General features: G+C 42.6%; 1 protein-coding gene across 2 annotated transcripts in view; it reads right to left on the reverse strand.

Annotated features, from left to right (window-relative positions):
* The window catches only part of Pdxdc1 (pyridoxal dependent decarboxylase domain containing 1), a 74,302-nt gene that overhangs the window by 4,183 nt on the left and 49,722 nt on the right, over nucleotides 1-20,397 (reverse strand). For both annotated transcript variants that reach the window (XM_034504496.2, XM_034504495.2), the window contains exons 14-19: nucleotides 8,633-8,696; nucleotides 6,210-6,298; nucleotides 5,234-5,339; nucleotides 1,238-1,409; nucleotides 562-680; nucleotides 154-275 (exon numbers count right to left, since the gene is read on the reverse strand). In XM_034504496.2, the coding sequence (XP_034360387.1) occupies nucleotides 154-275; nucleotides 562-680; nucleotides 1,238-1,409; nucleotides 5,234-5,339; nucleotides 6,210-6,298; nucleotides 8,633-8,696 (672 nt within the window). The remainder of the gene's footprint in view (nucleotides 1-153; nucleotides 276-561; nucleotides 681-1,237; nucleotides 1,410-5,233; nucleotides 5,340-6,209; nucleotides 6,299-8,632; nucleotides 8,697-20,397) is intronic.

Here is a 20,397-nt window from a genome sequence, read left to right on the forward strand (position 1 = left end):
AAGGCCTCCTGGTATTCCTGATGTATGGCATAACCCCTAGATCACAGATCTTAGCATAGAACCAACATTTGGGAAAGAAAGAAATGAACAGATAGTCCCCTGTGTCCCACTGCAAAACTCAGGAAAGACATGAAACTGATTAGTCTTACAGACCCTTGAGTTCTCCTCAATTTCCCGGGCTGTGACTGCAATGGTCTCCACTAGCTCAGAAACATCCACATCATCACTTGCCATGCCAATGTAAATACAGCTCTTCATGCTTTTGTACTCTGGGCCTGAGGGAAGAAACAGGCAAGGCTGGCTCCTAAGTCCTCAGACCAGATGGAGGCCCAGACCAGGTCCTTACTGTCAAAGGGGCCTCCTTCCTAGGAAGAGGAAGATGACTCTGATATAGGAAAGGAAGGCTGTAGAGGGAGGGCTACATTACTCTGAGAGATACTTCATCTCTGGCTGGTCCTGAACCAGAACTCCCCACCTCTGTGGTAATGCAAAGCAGCTTCCTTAAGCCAGTTAGACATGGTCTTCTTGAACTTCACAGTGACTTAGAAAAGCAGTTCTTACCCATTTTAAATGTGAGGTCAGATTCCAGTTCATTTAACTTTTTCAGAAGTCCAGTGTGTATTTTTTCCCCCTCTGGATCAGATTTCAAACTGGTGTTATCATCATTAGCATGCTCATACCTAAAACATCAAACAGCAGTTACAAGCCTAAGATTGCATATTTCTTCAGACAGGATTACGAGTGGAGTATAAATTCCTAGAGATGAACACAGATGTACAGTTACGAGTGTGAAGAGGAACCAATCAATGGCCATGTGTTATGATTAAAACAATCACCACCTTTCAATAATGTTGTAAGCCTCAGTCTATGGCCCAGGAAAGCACTTTTCAAAGAAAAAGGAAACATGAGAGGACAGAGAGGTGAGTCAGCAGAAGACAGTGAGGCCGATATAGCCCTCTCCCATTTACTCGTTTGTAAAGCTCTGTATATCCCATACAGCAATCATTCATCTACCATGTGTCTGCCTCGGGCACTTATGAATCAGCACACAGTGACCCCTGACTAAGTCCAGTGCTGGACCAAACTGTCTACAATAGGCCTCTATAAATACCCAGAATATCTCGTGAGATCTTAGCAAATATACTCCAGTTCCACCTGGATATATATGTGAGTAACAGGACCCACTTGTGTGTTGACAAAGCAGTCTTTCACATCATGTAGCCAGCCAAACCATTACCTGACAACCCCGATTCCAGGCCAGTTGGGGTCATCGACATACAGGAGCCCTGCTGTCCCCTCTACCTCCTGCTTGAATTCTTCTCGTAGCTGTAGCGTACAGGTCAGGACTGGCAGTTTGCTTTGGATGCAGGCGACGAGCTGGTCTACATCCTCTCCCCGAGTTCCTAACACTGAGAACAACCACACGATGTCTGAGAAATGATTAAAGGATGACTTGGCGGGTTCTCATTCACTACTACTAACTAAGGTCAAAGGTCAAGAGCTCAGTATGAACTGAAAATGGTTTTGGTTGGTTGGTTTTTTGTCTTTGTGGTTTTTTGAGACAGGGATTCACTCTGTAGTTGAGGCTGGCCTCTAACTCACGGCAATCTGCCTGCCTCAACTTCCAAAATGCTGCAATCATGGATATGGGCTATTAATTATGCCTGACTTAAAAATTTTAAAGAAAAGTTGTTCCATGTAGCTTTGGAAAAACCAGGTGACAAAAATTGACTTAGGGCTGAGGTGATAGTTCCCTCGATGAAGTGCTTGCTATACAAGCATGACAACCTGAGTCTAGAGTGGCTCTCCATGGATCATTTCATAAAGCTGGCTGTCATGGTATACACCTGCAGTCACCACACTGGGGAAGTAGAAACTAGAGGGTCCCTAGACCTCACTGGCCAGGATTAACAAGAGACTCTGTCCTAAAAGTATAAAGCAGACAGAGATAAAACACAGCCAGTGTCAACCTCTGGCTTCAATATGGACACACACAGACACATATACCACACACATAAATGTTTAAAGGCTGGGCTGACAGGGCTCCGTGGTAAAGGTGCTTGCTACCTGTTGGGAGCCGACTTTTAGCAGAAAGTGGCTAGAAAGCAGCTATCCACATGCTAGCCACACCATACATGCCTGCAAGGGGCACGGTGCACGTGGTATCCATGCCTGTAAGGCTTACATCATATCCACGCGCCTACAAGGCACGTGGCAAAAGTGTATAAATACCCCAGATTTCCCTTCAATAAATGAGACTTGATCAGAACCTCTGTCTTGTCTCCATTCCTTGCGTCTCTTTCCCTTATCCCCACCCTCTCTCCAGACCCTGACCAGAAGACCTGAGTGGCAGTTTGAAGCTGGGCAGTGGTGGCGCACACCTTTAATCCCAGCCTTTGAAAGGCCAAGCCAGCATTGTTAAGTCTTTTGTCTCAAGCCAGGTAGAGCGGAGCCGGTTGCAACAGCTACCAAACCTGGCAACCTAAGCTTGATCCCCAGCACCCATCTGGTCAGTAGTGGGAGTGAACCAAGTTCCCTGGATTCCACATGCACATGCCCATCTCACACAATCAATACACATATAAATAATGAGCAAATATATTAACAACTTAACCTAGTTGCTGCTCCAAAGAAAACAGCTGCTTTACAGATTTAATACACAATGGAGTTCTCTACCTAGAAGCCATTTTCTCACAGAAGGCATGACTCAGGTTACACATATCCTGTCATAGGCTAAAACAAAAGGGCAGGTTCTTGATTTATATGCAAATATTAATAGAAGGAAATGTTCTGGCAGGTTTCTATCAGGAAGGGGGCAGGGACACTGTACCAGTGTCACTGAGATACACAGAATCATGCCAAGTCAGCTTTAGAGGCCTCAGGAGTCTGGAGGTACAGGAGCCTTGACCATACCTCCATACAGGAGTGTCTACCATACCTCCTCTGGGCTGCCTTAGGTGTGCTGACAGCCTCCAGCACTGTCTTCAGGGCTGGGGTTGAGGCCATCAGCAAGCTCCAAAATGGCCTTTTCTTTGCAGGGAAATTTTCTTATTTTAATGAGCTTGAGAAAATATCTTTGCAAAAATGTGGACATCTCATGAAAAACCACCAAAAACTTTCTTAAATTGTTTTAAGTCTTATCATAAAAAACACAACCAATTTTTTACTATCTCCCCAACCTCAGCTTTTAAAAACTGATATATAAGAAAGGTGTGGTGGCCGGGCACTTGGGAGGCAGAGGCAGGCACATCTCTGAGTTGGTCTATACAGCATGTTCCAGGACAGCGAGGGCAACACAGAGAAAACCTGTCTCAAAAAAGAACAAAGCAAAACTAAACAAAAAACCAAAAAGAAAGAAAGAAACAGAGAAAGGAAGGAAGGAAGGAAGGAAGGAAGGAAGGAAGGAAGGAAGGAAGGAAGGAAGGAGGCAGGCTCATGCCTGCAATCCCAGTACTCAGAAGACTGTTGCAGGAGGATCAAGTATTTAGGGTCAGCCTGGGTTACACAGCAAGACTCTGTCTCTGAAATACAGTAAGGATTTGTGAAATGGTACACTAGGTAAAGACACTTGCTGACATGTATGATATCTGAGTTTGATTCCTAGAACTAACATTAAGGTAAGATACCTAAAAAGTCCTTTAATTTCCATATGTGTAATATGGTATACAAGCATCATATGTACACACATGTCCATTTACATGAATATGCATCCCCAAATAAATAAAAAATTTAAAAATAAAATGATCAGTTCTGGGAAAAGCCTGTCTTTTTCTTCAAATATTTACCATTTCTTTGTGGAGAACACAGTCAATGTCTTCTAGTAGCTTTTTAGTGCATTACTGTTAACCTGTGGTCATTCACCATGCAACAGAACAAGAGCTTATTTCTCCTGTCTAGTTGTAATTTTATTAGTGACTAAAAGGGTGCATCTCGTGTCCTGTTTTCATTTCACAGACTTTAACTGCACTGTTTTCTGCGATGTCTAAACCAGTGCCTACTCTATTAGACTCCCCAAGGGAACTTTCTGGAGGGTTGACCACATAGAGAATCCTGGAGGGTGGCACACAGGGGACTGCCCCATCCCCATAATTTGTCTTATACAGGACTGTGTATATTAAACTATATTACATACCTTAAATATATAGTATTAAATATCTACTACTAAAAATGCAATTAGGGAAAAACAAGAATAAAAGCATGCCTGGACTCCATTCCAGACACACAGTATTAAAGGTCTGGAAGTAGCCCAGCTGGGTGGTTTGGTTTTTGTGGGGAAAGGGCTCTTTTTCTATTGAAAAGTTTATGATCATGTTTTCCTCTTTCCCAATTCTCCCAGATCCTCTCAACTCCCTACCCACATGACTTTATGGTCTCTCTTTCAAAATAAAACAAAACAAGAGAAAAAAAAAACAAAAAAACAAAACAAAAAAACAAAACAAACAAACAAACAAACAAAAAAACCCAAGAAATAAACAAGAAACGCATCACATCCTCCACCCCCCCAAGCCCCCCAGAATCAAAACCAACAAAAGACCAGTAAGAGGAGGAAGAGCTGAAACAAAGGAACGAAAGTTGACAAAATACCATTGAGTTTGTTTTGTGTTGGCCAACTACTCCTGGCAGGTGAGGATGCTGACTTCCTCTTTGCTAGCAGGTATCTAATTGGGGACAGGTTCTTTGTTGGGGGCAGGGTCACCTGTGTCTACTTCTACTGTCAGTGCTGGGGACCCTGTTTGGCTTGACTCTGTGTAGGTCTGTGCATGTTGCCACAGTCTATGAGTGCTGAAAGGTTTTAAAGCTCCACAGGTTATTCAGATGTGCACCTGGACATGAGAAGTAACCAGAATAGAAAGCCTACAATCACATGATATCAAAACACAGGAATCCAATGGCTCCAGATGTCTCACTCTATTAATAAGAAGTTATGCTAAAACTTAAATTTAGCTTTAAAAGAAAAGCTTCTTTAGCCTGAAGTTGTGGCACATGCCCTTAGTCCCAGGACTGAGGAGGCAGAGGCAGTTAGATCTCTGTGAGTTTGAGGACTATAGAGTTTTAGGATAGCCAGGACTATTAAACAGAGAAACACTCTCTTCAAAAATCAAAAAAGAAAATCTCTTTCAAAGAGAGATGCTGCAAATTCCAGGAGAGCAGAATTATTGTAAGGGAGACTCATCCAACTGGCCATCAGCAGGTGTGACAGAACTCTTTGAGGGCTGAGCTGCAATTGCCTTACCTTCTGCTGTCATCAAAGGGCTGAACCGAACACACGTGCCATCTACCTCCAGGTCCATGACAGTGAGGCCACACTGAGGTACCAACTGTTTCAACTGTTCTCCCAACTGCAGGGAAAAGGACAGAGAACACTCCTATAACAGGGACTTAAATATCTTCACCATCCACCTCATCCCAGACTAAAATGGCTCCTGGAGCTGGTTCCCCTTATTCTTCAGGGTATTTTTCAATACTTAATAGCATTTTTTTGTTTTTGTTTTTTGTTTTCTGTGATGGGAACAAGTACCTCCCACCTACCCCCACCCCGCCTACCCATTAACAGTTCATTTTATATATTTTTTTCTAAACACAAATTTACTTTAAAAAACATGTAATACAGTTAACTCAAAAATATGAAATAAAAATGATCCATATCCTCCTAACATTTGACTAGAGGTACTACACTTCAGTGTCCAAAAAGCTGTTGGAGTAGAATGCTGGCCTACTTTGCCTGTCTGCCACAGGTGCTCAGGGAACACCTGTTCCTTCTGATGCACTCTTCTGTTTTTGACACAGGGTCTTACCATGTAGCTTTGGCTGTTCTGGGACTATATAGACTAGGTTGGCCTCAAACTCCTAGAGATCCACCTGCCTCTGCCTCCCGAATGCTGGGATGAGAGGTGCGCACCACCACACCCAGCTTTAGCCGCTCTCTCGTTACCCAGAGCAGAGGTACTGTGGGCCAGGCCGTACATGTATTTTATTGTTTTACATAGCAACTAGGAAATGGTCACAGAAGCAAAGTGAGTGGCATGCCAGAGGTAACCGTGTCTGAGGTGGTGATAGATTCAGAACAGGAGAAGCCTGGTGTCTTTGCATGAAGTTCCCTCCTGTGGGTATGACTAACCAACCACACATGACCATGTTATAGCAGGTATGAGGCCAGGTGACACTGTTCCAGATGTAAAGAAGAAAAAGTAGACAGCAGCCATCTTTACCCAGCGGTTCAGCACATCACAGGAGTGTCTCTCCCGGCCAACTGCTGCAGGTGCTATGTTGGATACAGGGACAGCTTTAAACGCTGGATCTGAGGCCAAACACAGAAGGGATTCACTCCCAGAAACAAAGCTACAATAAACATTACAACTCAGCCCATCAACAGCATCATATAGTAATGAAATCAAAAGGTCTGAGAGGTTAATGTCCAATACTTTTCTGACAAATTAAGTAACTTCTCAATGCATTTCTATAATAGGATTGTTGTTGTTCAAGACAGGGTCTCTCTTATGTAGCCGTTCTGGAATTTTCTCTATAGATCAGGCTGGCCTTGAACTCAGAGATCTGCCTTCCTCGGCCTCCTAAGTGCTGAGTTTAAAGGCATGCACCACCAATACCCATAAGATTCTTAATTTTCTTTTCTCTTCTTTCCTCCTTTCCTCCCTCCCTCCCTCCCTCCCTCCCTCCCTCCCTCCCTCCCTCCCTTCCTTCCTTTTTAAAAAAACTGCTTTCAACACTAGCCTGGTGGTGCACACCTATAAAATCTCAGCCTTTGGTAAAGCTCAGGCCAAAGGGCTGTTATAAGTTCAAGGCCAGCCTAGGTCCCAGGAGAGGATTATATCTTTAAAATAGTTCCCACCAGGCAGTGGTGGCTCACGCCTTTAATCCCAGCATTTGGGAGGCAGAGGCAGGTGGATTTTTGAGTTTGAGGTCAGCCTGGTCTACAGAGTGAGTTCCAGGACAGCCAGGGCTACACAAAGAAATCCTGTCTAAAAAAAAAAAAAAAAAAAAAAAAAAGACTAAAATAGTTTCCCTTTTAAGGAATTTCAAAAGGAAATCAAAGAAATGCAAATACAGCATAAAGAAAATAAGGCCCACTATGTATCAAGCTAAAGCATTGAAAAGTGGGAGGGCTCTGCATGGAGCCCATGCAGACAGGAAGGTGAGCATTTAGTGGGGACAGAAATAAAAGCAGTACAGGGAGTCTGAAGCAGAAGGACTGCTACAAGTTAAAGCCAGCCTGGCCTACAGAATGAGATCCTGTTTCAAACAAAGAAAAAAGACAAAGAAAAGGAATGAAGAGACATGTATTTGAAGCAGCAGTGCCACAAAGGGAAGAGTAGTGTGTTCTAGGAACAAGAAAAGGACCAGTGTGACTAAGGCACAATGACCAGAGGAATCAGGGGTCACGAAGGAGGCAGATCCCACAGGCAGAGTCTTGTGTGTACAGTCTGGACCCCTGGATGCTGATGGCTATGAGCAGGCTGATAGGACTGGTAATGGTCACTCATTGCCATGCAGAGTGTCTTGGAGGGAACTGTGTGCAATGTGGGAAAGTCAGTGTCATCTAGATGAAATCTAATGTGTCTTGGACTAGGCTGGTGGCATGCTGGTCACTTTTTTTTTTGTCTTTTTTTTTTCCTCTGCAGTATTGAGGATTAAAACCTAGTGCCATCTGCTAGAAATCGCTATATTCCCCAGCATGGTCCATTTTTTAAAAACAGAGGGTTTTTTTTTTTTTTTTTTCTTTTGACAGGGTTTCTCTGTGTAGCCTTGGCTGTTGTAGAACTGGATCTCAAACTCAGAAATTCTCTGCCTCTGGCTTTCTAGTACTGAGATTGTAAGAGTGTGCCACTTCACCAGGCTAAAACAGATTCTTAAGCCCAGCATTCAGGAGGCACAGGCAGGTTAATCATTTTGAGTTTGAGGCTAACCTAAGTTTATAACCCAACTTCCAGGCTAGGCAGAACAAGAAGGTTGGGTAGGGGAGGAGAGAGAGTGAGAGGAAGAAGGGGAGACAGACAGACAGAATGACTGACTGACTCTTGGATCTATCTTCCTACATCACAATAATGAGAAGCATCTTAGCGGCTGAAAGCTAGCAGGGGAATAAGAGGTTTGATGTCACACCGTTTCTTCCTCATGTGACTTCTAAAAACATGCCTAGAAATACAATTTACAGTTTTTTAAACAGTAAATATTTACAGTCACTCTCCTTCAAGGGATTTTGAGAACAAAGCAAATGCTGTAAGTTAACAACTCTTTCTAAGCACTGTCCTTTAGCTGGCTCAGTACAGGCTATGTGGTAGCATTTTGGAATGCTTGATTTAGTCACTAGCATGCTTGTGGAAACTGTTATACTTTTCTATGACTAAAGATTTTAGCATAACAACATATAGAATTTAATTTTACATATTAAATTTAAAGCCATGAAAACACACACACACACACACACCCCACACACATTTTGATTTTTTGAGACAGGGTTTCTCTGTGTAGCCCTGGCTGTCCTGGAACTCACTCTGTAGATCAGGCTGGTCTCCCAGCTCATAGAGATCTGCCTGCCTCTGTCTCTCTAGTGCTGAGATTAAAAGGCCTATGCCACCACGCCTGGCACACAAAAAAAATTTTTTTAATCACCTACCTGAGGCTGGTAATTCCTGGAAAAATCTGAACACCACTACTGGAGAACTGAGCTCATCTTCCACCTGCAAAAAGAGAAATGTGCTGTCACAACACTGAAGACAGGGCCAAACATCAGCAGGATAAGACAGTATCTTTGGAAAGAAATAGGCAGAAATGCTGTTTGTACACAAATGTCAAAAGGCTCAAAGGCTGTAACTGGGCTGATGTATCCAATGAAAATGATGGTCCCTCACTCTCGACCCAACAAACCCTATGAAGTCATGTAAATGAGCAACTTCAAAAAAAAAAAAAAAAAGTGTACAAGTCAACTAATGTGTGCCTGGTACCCACAGAGGCCAGAAAAGGATATTGGATACCCTGGAAACAGAGTTACAGACTAGTGTGAGCAATTATGTAGGTGCTGAGAACCAAACCTGGGTCTTCTGCAAGAACAGCAACTGTTCCTAACTGCAGAGTCATTTCTTTAGCCTAAATCAAGAACTTTTTATATTCAAGGATTTTAAAAAAATCTTTCATTATCTTTTATAAATAACTCAAGTTCTTCTGGCAATGCTCATATTGGCAGCTTAAAACATACCAGTGTATTGTCATACAAGTGGCTTAATGTATTCTTAATTGATGACAATGCTAATTGCATTACTGTGACATGATATACTTCCCTCTCCACATCCAGCCAACCACCCCAACACTTTACCATAAACAAAGCAGTGATCTGTGGCAGGCTCTTTTGTTGGAAGCAGCTCTGGAGATGCTTTCTTTCAGCATTTAACAGTTGTAATCTATCACTGAAGTTTTGAATCCTATGTATCAAATTATGCTGTGACTAATAAACTCATTAGTAAAACCACAACAAGTAAGTTCCTACGCACACACAGGAAGAAATGGGCCCATCAATTTTTCCATTTTTTTAGGTTATTGTTTTGAGAGATAAGGTTTCACTGTGTAGCTGGCCTGGAACTCAATATGTAAACCAAGTTGGTCTTGAACTTAAGAGAAATCTTCCTGCTTTTGTCTCTCAACTGCTGAGATTAAAGGTGTGTACCACCAGGCTTTGCTCTACTAATACTTTAAGGAGATATGTGGATGATATTCTGATCAGGCAAGAGATATATTTAAATTTGCTAATTATTTGTTGAGCTGGTACTTATAATGCTTTTATATCTGCCATCTCTAACTTTCATATAAACAAAATTATTAATGTCTTTAAAGGGAATAAGGATTTATTGGTTAAGCAGAATGGGGTAAGTTCCACAAGCAAGGAGGAACTAAAAAGGTCACAGAACAGAAGCATCTGGACATGTCTTGCAGACTCTAAGAGAACACAGGGGCCAGCCCAGATTAATCTCCAGCAAAACTTTCAATCACCCAATCACCATACATATAGATGAAGAAAACAAGATATTCCATGACAAAGTTGAATCCAGCCCTACAGAAGGTACAAGAAGGAAAACACCAATACAAGGAGGTTAACTACAAGCCACGAAACAGGAAATAATCTCACACCAGCAAAGCCAAAAGAAAAGAAGTGTACATGGAAAAAAAAAAAAAAAAAAAAAAGCAAATAAAACCAAGAGGAGCGGACAATAAGAAATAACTAACTTAGGGCTGATATCAATAAAATAGAAACAAAGAGTTAGTTATTTGAGAAAAATCAACTAGACAAACCCTTATCCAAATCAACTAAAGTCAGAGAGAATATCAATTAACAAACTCAGAAATGAAAATGGGGATATAACAAGAAAGCCAAAGAATGATTAGGTCATACTTAAAAAACATATGTTCCACAAAATTGGAAAATCTAAAAGAAATGGACAATTTTCTTGATATATATGATTTATCAAAGTTAAATCAAGATCAGAGAAACAATTTAAATAGACCTACAGCCCCTAAGGAAACAGTCATTAAAAGTCTTTCAACCAAAAAGAGCGTAGGGCCAGACAGGTTTAGGGCAGGATTTTACTAGACTTTCAAAGAAGAGCTAATATCAATACTCCTCAAATTATTCCACAAAACAGAAAAAGAAGGAACACTGCAAAACTCACTTTATGAGGCTACAGTCACCCTGATACTCAAACTGTACAAAGATTCATCAGAAAAAGAATTACAGACCAATTTCCTTCATGAACATTGATGCAAAAGTACTCAATAAAATGCTTGAAAGTCCTGGGCAGTGGTGGGGCATGCCTTTGATCCCAGCACTTGGGAGGCAGAGGCAGATTTCTGAGTTCGAGGCCAGCCTGGTCTATCTACAGAGTGAGTTCTAGGACAGCCAGGGCTACACAGAGAAACCCTGTCTCGGAAAACCAAAAACCAAAAACCAAAAATCAAAAACCAAAAACCAAAAACCAAACCAAACCAAAAAGCTCGAAAGCTAAATCCATGAACACATTTATTCCAGAGACATAGGGATGGTTCAGTATATAAAAAAATCAGTCAATGTAATCCACCACAAAAACAAACTGAAAGAAAAAAAAAAAAACCTGGTCATCTCAGTAGATGCTGAAAAAAGCCTTTAACAAAATCTAATACCCCTTCATGATAAATGTCTTGGAGAGATTAGGGAATACAAGAGACCTAATAAACATAAGAAAGGCAATTTACAGCAAACCTATAGTTAACATCAAATTAAATGTAAAGCAACTCAGAGCAATTCTTCTAAAATTAAGAACAACACAAGGCTGCCCACTCTCTTCCCATTTATTCAATATAGAACTTGAAGCTCTAGAAGTTCAATAAAAACAATTAAGGGAGATCAAGGGGATACCTATTGGAAAGGAAGAAATCAAAGTATTGCTATTCACAGATGATATGATAATATAAGCAATGTGATATGTAAACGACCCCAAAAATTTTACCAGGGAAAATGTACATCTGATAAACAACTTCATTGAAGTGGCTGGATCCAACATTAACTAAAACTAAAAAAAAAAAAAAATTCAGTAGCTCTCCTATATAAAAAGAAAAATGGGCTGGGGAAGAAATCAGGGAAACAACATTCCTCACAGTAGCCATAAGTAATATAAAATATCTTGGGGCAACTCTAGCCAAGCAAGTAAAAGACCTGCATGACAGTAACTTCTTTCTTTGAAGAAAAAAATTGAAGAAGATTATCAGAAAATGAAAAGATCTCCCATGTTCATAGATCAGTAGGATTAACAGTGAAAATGGCCATCCTACCAAAAGCAATCTACATATTCAATGCAATCCTCATCAAAATTCCAATACAGTGCATTACAGACCTTTAAGGAACAATACTCAACTTCATATGGAAAAACAAGCCAAAAAAAACCTCAAGATACATAAAAGAATTCTGTAAAATAAAAGAACTTCCGGAGGTATCACCATCCCTGATTTCAAGCTGTACTACAGAGCAGTAGTAATAAAAACTGCATGGTTTTGACATAAAAACAGACAGGTTGATCAGTGGAATTGAATGGAAGACACAGATGTGAAGCCACATGCCTAGGGACACATGGTTTTTAAATAAAGAAGCCAAAAATATACAATGGAAAAGAGAAAGCATCTTCAACAAATGGTGTCTGTCTAATTGGATGTCTACATGTCAAAGAATTTAAATAAATCCATATCTAACACCCTGCAAAAACCTCAAGACCAAGTGAACTAAGGACATCAACATAAAACCAGATTCTGTTCATAGCAGCCTTATTTATAATAGCCAGAAGCTGGAAAGAACCCAGATGTCCTTCAACAGAGGAATGGATACAGAAAATGTGGCACATTTACACAATGGAGTACAAATCAGCTATTAAAAACAATGACTTCATGAAATTCTTAGACAAATGAATGGAACTAGAAAATATCATCCTTATTGAGGTAACCCAATCACAAAAGAACACACATAGTATGCACTCATTGATAAGCGGATATTAGCCCAAAAGCTGGGAATGCCCAAGATACAACTCAGACCACATGAAGCTCAAGAAGAAGGAAGACCAAAGTGTGGATGCTTTGGTCTTTCTTAGAAAGGGGAACAAAATACTCATGGGAGCAAATACGGAGACAAAGTGTGGACAAAGACTGTCCCACCTGGGCATCCATTCCATATACAGTCTCTAAACCTATACACTATTGTGGATGCCAGGAAGTGCATGATGACAGGAGCCTGATATAGCTGTCTCCCGAGAGTCTCTGCCAGAGCCTGACTAATACAGAGGCGGATGCTCACAACCAACCACTGGACTGAGCATGGGGTCCCCAATAGAGGAGTTAGAGAAAAGACTGAAGGAGCTGAAGTGGTTTGCAACTCCATAGGAAGAGCAATAACATTAACCAACCAGATCCCCAGAGCTCCCAGGGATTAAGTCACCAACCAAGGCATACACATGGAGGGACCCATGGCTCCAGCTGCATATGTAGTAGAGGATGGCCTTGTCAGGCATCAATGGGAGGAGAAGCCCTTGGTCCTGTGAAGGCTCAATGCCCCACTGTAGGGGAATTTGAGGGCAGGGAGTCTGGAGAGGGTAGATGAGTGGAACATCCCCATAGAAGCAGGGGGAAGGGTGATGAGAGGTTTTGGGGAAGGGGGAAACTGGGAAAGGGGATAACATCTGAAACATAAATAAAGAAAATATCCAATAAAAAAAGGGGGGAAAAGACAGTGATTAAAAAGAAATTAAAAAACAAAACCAGATACACTGAACCTGACAGAAGAGAAAGTAGGGAATAGCCTTGAACACAGTGGTGCAGGAGACAACTTCCTGAACAGAATACCACAGCACAGGCACTAAGCTCTACAACTGATAAACGGGACTTCATGAAACTGAAAAGCTTCTGTAAGGCACAGGAACAATACAACGAAACAGCAGCCTACAGAGTGGGAAAGTGTTTGAGCAACTCCATGTCTGATGGCGGGCTAATATCCAAAACCTGTAAGTAACCGTTATTTGCTTGATAATTGATCTCTGAGGTTTACTGCCTCCATCTGCTAACCTAGGCCTAGAATGATTTCAGCCTGTGAGACTTGCTGAATAAGCTCACCCTTTGTTGTTCTCTGAACTCTAGCTGGCTGGTTCAACTCAGCTGTTGTGGCTCAAACTTCTCTCCTGGGTGATTTATTCAATCTGGCTTTTCTCTTGGCCTCTGAATTGCTCTCCTTGGCCTCAAGCTAACTCTAGCAATCTTTTGTAATCTTCTGGCTCCTTCTCATTGTCCTGCTTCTGTCTTTACCTATGTCTAGCCTGTTCTCTCTTCTATCTGTCTCTGTAAAACTCTCCTGGTAATACTTCCCCCTCCTCCTGTGCTGCTCTGATCTTCTCAGCTCTACTGTAATGTCTCCATGACTCTGCTGTAATGTCTCCATGACTCTACTGCAATGTCTCCATGACTCTACTGCAATGTCTCCATGACTCTACTGCAATGTCTCCATGACTCTGCTGCAATGTCTCCATGACTCTACTGCAATGTCTCCATGACTCTGCTGCAATGTCTCCATGACTCTGCTGCAATGTCTCCATGACTCTACTGCAACGTCTCCATGACTCTACTGCAACGTCTCCATGACTCTGCTGCAATGTCTCCATGACTCTACTGCAATGTCTCCATGACTCTACTGTAATGTCTCTAAGACTCTACTGCAATGTCTCCAAGACTCTACTGCAATGTCTCCATGACTCTACTGTAATGTCTCTAAGACTCTACTGCAATGTCTCCAAGACTCTACTGCAATGTCTCCATGACTCTACTGCAATGTCTCCATGACTCTACTGCAATGTCTCCATGACTCTGCTGCAATGTCTCCATGACTCTACTGCAATGTCTCCATGAGTCTACTGTAATGTCTCCATGACTCTGCTGCAACGTCTCCATGACTCTGCTGCAATGTCTCCATGACTCTACTGCAATGTCTCCATGACTCTACTGCAATGTCTCCATGAGTCTACTGCAATGTCTCCATGACTCTACTGCAATGTCTCCATGAGTCTACTGCAATGTCTCCATGACTCTACTGTAATGTCTCCATGAGTCTACTGCAATGTCTCCATGACTCTACTGCAATGTCTCCATGACTCTACTGTAATGTCTCCATGACTCTACTGCAATGTCTCCATGAGTCTACTGCAATGTCTCCATGACTCTACTGTAATGTCTCCATGAGTCTACTGCAATGTCTCCATGACTCTACTGTAATGTCTCCATGAGTCTACTGTAATGTCTCCATGACTCTACTGTAATGTCTCCATGAGTCTACTGCAATGTCTCCATGACTCTACTGTAATGTCTCCATGAGTCTACTGCAATGTCTCCATGACTCTACTGTAATGTCTCCATGACTCTACTGCAATGTCTCCATGAGTCTACTGCAATGTCTCCATGACTCTACTGTAATGTCTCCATGAGTCTACTGCAATGTCTCCATGAGTCTACTGTAATGTCTCCATGAGTCTACTGCAATGTCTCCATGACTCTACTGCAATGTCTCCATGACTCTACTGCAATGTCTCCATGACTCTACTGTAATGTCTCCATGAGTCTACTGTAATGTCTCCATGACTCTACTGCAATGTCTCCATGACTCTACTGTAATGTCTCCAAGACTCTACTGCAATGTCTCCATGACTCTACTGCAATGTCTCCATGACTCTACTGCAATGTCTCCATGACTCTACTGCAATGTCTCCAAGACTCTACTGCAATGTCTCCATGACTCTGCTGCAATGTCTCCATGACTCTGCTGCAATGTCTCCATGACTGTGCTGCAATGTCTCCATGACTCTACTGCAACGTCTCCATGACTCTACTGCAACGTCTCCATGACTCTGCTGCAATGTCTCCATGACTCTGCTGTAATGTCTCCATGACTCTACTGCAATGTCTCTAAGACTCTACTGCAATGTCTCCATGACTCTACTGCAATGTCTCCATGACTCTGCTGCAATGTCTCCATGACTCTGCTGTAATGTCTCCATGACTCTGCTGCAATGTCTCCATGACTCTGCTGCAATGTCTCCATGACTCTGCTGCAATGTCTCCATGACTCTACTGCAACGTCTCCATGACTCTACTGCAACGTCTCCATGACTCTGCTGCAATGTCTCCATGACTCTGCTGTAATGTCTCCATGACTCTACTGCAATGTCTCCATGACTCTACTGCAATGTCTCCAAGACTCTACTGCAATGTCTCCATGACTCTACTGCAATGTCTCCATGACTCTGCTGCAATGTCTCCATGACTCTACTGCAATGTCTCCATGAGTCTACTGTAATGTCTCCATGACTCTGCTGCAATGTCTCCATGAGTCTACTGCAATGTCTCCATGAGTCTACTGTAATGTCTCCATGACTCTGCTGCAACGTCTCCATGACTCTGCTGCAATGTCTCCATGACTCTACTGCAATGTCTCCATGACTCTACTGCAATGTCTCTAAGACTCTACTGCAATGTCTCCATGACTCTACTGCAATGTCTCCATGACTCTACTGCAATGTCTCCATGACTCTACTGCAATGTCTCCATGACTCTACTGCAATGTCTCCATGAGTCTACTGCAATGTCTCCATGACTCTACTGCAATGTCTCCATGACTCTACTGCAATGTCTCCATGACTCTACTGTAATGTCTCCATGACTCTACTGCAATGTCTCCATGAGTCTACTGCAATGTCTCCATGACTCTACTGTAATGTCTCCATGAGTCTACTGCAATGTCTCCATGACTCTACTGTAATGTCTCCATGAGTCTACTGTAATGTCTCCATGAGTCTACTGTAATGTCTCCAAGACTCTACTGCAATGTCTCCATGAGTCTACTGCAATGTCTCCATGACTCTACTGTAATGTCTCCATGAGTCTACTGCAATGTCTCCATGACTCTACTGTAATGTCTCCATGACTCTACTGTAATGTCTCCAAGACTCTACTGCAATGTCTCCATGACTCTACTGCAATGTCTCCATGACTCTACTGCAATGTCTCCATGACTCTACTGCAATGTCTCCATGAGTCTACTGCAATGTCTCCATGACTCTACTGTAATGTCTCCATGAGTCTACTGTAATGTCTCCATGACTCTACTGTAATGTCTCCATGACTCTACTGTAATGTCTCCAAGACTCTACTGCAATGTCTCCATGACTCTACTGTAATGTCTCCAAGACTCTGCTGCAATGTCTCCATGACTCTACTGCAATGTCTCCATGACTCTGCTGCAATGTCTCCATGACTCTGCTGCAATGTCTCCATGACTCTGCTGCAATGTCTCCATGACTCTACTGCAATGTCTCCATGACTCTGCTGCAATGTCTCCATGACTCTGCTGCAATGTCTCCATGACTCTGCTGCAATGTCTCCATGACTCTGCTGCAATGTCTCCATGACTCTGCTGTAATGTCTCCATGACTCTGCTGCAATGTCTCCATGACTCTGCTGCAATGTCTCCATGACTCTACTGCAATGTCTCCATGACTCTACTGTAATGTCTCCAAGACTCTACTGCAATGTCTCCATGACTCTACTGCAATGTCTCCATGACTCTACTGCAATGTCTCCATGACTCTACTGTAATGTCTCCATGACTCTACTGCAATGTCTCCATGACTCTACTGCAATGTCTCCATGACTCTACTGCAATGTCTCCATGACTCTACTGTAATGTCTCCATGACTCTACTGCAATGTCTCCATGAGTCTACTGTAATGTCTCCAAGACTCTACTGCAATGTCTCCAAGACTCTACTGCAATGTCTCCATGACTCTACTGCAATGTCTCCATGACTCTACTGCAATGTCTCCATGACTCTACTGCAATGTCTCCATGACTCTACTGCAATGTCTCCATGACTCTACTGCAATGTCTCCAAGACTCTACTGCAATGTCTCTAAGACTCTACTGCAATGTCTCCAAGACTCTACTGCAATGTCTCCATGACTCTACTGCAATGTCTCCATGACTCTACTGCAATGTCTCCATGACTCTACTGCAATGTCTCCATGACTCTACTGCAATGTCTCCAAGACTCTACTGCAATGTCTCTAATGACTCTACTGCAATGTCTCCAATGACTCTACTGCAATGTCTCCATGACTCTACTGCAATGTCTCCATGACTCTACTGCAATGTCTCCATGACTCTACTGCAATGTCTCTAATGACTCTACTGCAATGTCTCTCATGACTCTACTGCAATGTCTCCATGACTCTACTGCAATGTCTCCATGACTCTACTGCAATGTCTCCATGACTCTACTGCAATGTCTCTAAGACTCTACTGCAATGTCTCTAAGACTCTACTGCAATGTCTCTAAGACTCTACTGCAATGTCTCCATGACTCTACTGCAATGTCTCCATGACTCTACTGCAATGTCTCCAAGACTCTACTGCAATGTCTCCATGACTCTACTGCAATGTCTCCATGACTCTACTGCAATGTCTCCATGACTCTACTGCAATGTCTCCATGACTCTACTGCAATGTCTCCATGACTCTACTGCAATGTCTCCATGACTCTACTGTAATGTCTCCATGACTCTACTGCAATGTCTCCATGAGTCTACTGTAATGTCTCCAAGACTCTACTGCAATGTCTCCAAGACTCTACTGCAATGTCTCCATGACTCTACTGCAATGTCTCCATGACTCTACTGCAATGTCTCCATGACTCTACTGCAATGTCTCCATGACTCTACTGCAATGTCTCCATGACTCTACTGCAATGTCTCCATGACTCTACTGCAATGTCTCCATGACTCTACTGCAATGTCTCCATGACTCTACTGCAATGTCTCTAAGACTCTACTGCAATGTCTCTAAGACTCTACTGCAATGTCTCCAAGACTCTACTGCAATGTCTCTAAGACTCTACTGCAATGTCTCCAAGACTCTACTGCAATGTCTCCAAGACTCTACTGCAATGTCTCCATGACTCTACTGCAATGTCTCCATGACTCTACTGCAATGTCTCCAAGACTCTACTGCAATGTCTCCAAGACTCTACTGCAATGTCTCCATGACTCTGCTGTAATGTCTCCATGACTCTGCTGCAATGTCTCCAAGACTCTACTGCAATGTCTCCATGACTCTACTGCAATGTCTCCATGACTCTACTGCAATGTCTCCAAGACTCTACTGCAATGTCTCTAAGACTCTACTGCAATGTCTCCAAGACTCTACTGCAATGTCTCCATGACTCTACTGCAATGTCTCCATGACTCTACTGCAATGTCTCCATGACTCTACTGCAATGTCTCCATGACTCTACTGCAATGTCTCCAAGACTCTACTGCAATGTCTCCAAGACTCTACTGCAATGTCTCCAAGACTCTACTGCAATGTCTCCATGACTCTACTGCAATGTCTCCATGACTCTACTGCAATGTCTCCATGACTCTACTGCAATGTCTCTAAGACTCTACTGCAATGTCTCTAAGACTCTACTGCAATGTCTCCATGACTCTACTGCAATGTCTCCATGACTCTACTGCAATGTCTCCATGACTCTACTGCAATGTCTCTAAGACTCTACTGCAATGTCTCTAAGACTCTACTGCAATGTCTCCATGACTCTACTGCAATGTCTCCATGACTCTACTGCAATGTCTCCAAGACTCTACTGCAATGTCTCCATGACTCTACTGCAATGTCTCCATGACTCTACTGCAATGTCTCTAAGACTCTACTGCAATGTCTCTAAGACTCTACTGCAATGTCTCCATGACTCTACTGTAATGTCTCCATGACTCTACTGCAATGTCTCCAAGACTCTACTGCAATGTCTCCATGACTCTACTGCAATGTCTCCATGACTCTACTGCAATGTCTCCATGACTCTACTGCAATGTCTCCATGACTCTACTGCAATGTCTCTAAGACTCTACTGCAATGTCTCCATGACTCTGCTGCAATGTCTCCATGACTCTACTGCAATGTCTCCATGACTCTACTGCAATGTCTCTAAGACTCTACTGCAATGTCTCCATGACTCTGCTGCAATGTCTCCATGACTCTACTGTAATGTCTCCAAGACTCTACTGCAATGTCTCCATGACTCTACTGCAATGTCTCCATGACTCTACTGTAATGTCTCTAAGACTCTACTGCAATGTCTCCATGACTCTGCTGCAATGTCTCCATGACTCTACTGTAATGTCTCCAAGACTCTACTGCAATGTCTCCATGACTCTACTGTAATGTCTCCATGACTCTACTGCAATGTCTCCAAGACTCTACTGCAATGTCTCCATGACTCTACTGCAATGTCTCCATGACTCTACTGCAATGTCTCCATGACTCTACTGCAATGTCTCCATGACTCTACTGCAATGTCTCTAAGACTCTACTGCAATGTCTCCATGACTCTGCTGCAATGTCTCCATGACTCTACTGTAATGTCTCCAAGACTCTACTGCAATGTCTCCATGACTCTACTGCAATGTCTCCATGACTCTACTGTAATGTCTCCACGAACAGTAGTAGTAACTGCCATAAACATAAGCTAAGCTTCATGGTCAGGGAGCATGAGTGATCATGGATCTTGCCTTTTATGGTTGAGGTCCTATATTTTAATGGCTATGTCATGGAGAATGCAGACAAAGCCTTTATGAAGCTCCTGTAGAAAAAGAAATGCGTGTGTGTTTGTGTTTGAGAGAGAGAGAGAGAGAGAGAGAGAGAGAGAGAGAGAGAGAGAGAGAGATCGTGAGCAAGCTTGCTTGGGTAAAAGTTAAGTTAAATAAAGAAGAAAAAAATTACAAGGAATTGAGTGATATATATCTTGTGTGAGGGACCTTAGAGTGCTGAGGGAAAGGCAGA

This window comes from Arvicanthis niloticus, chromosome 6 (assembly GCF_011762505.2).
Source record: "Arvicanthis niloticus isolate mArvNil1 chromosome 6, mArvNil1.pat.X, whole genome shotgun sequence".
Lineage (NCBI taxonomy): Eukaryota > Metazoa > Chordata > Mammalia > Rodentia > Muridae > Arvicanthis > Arvicanthis niloticus.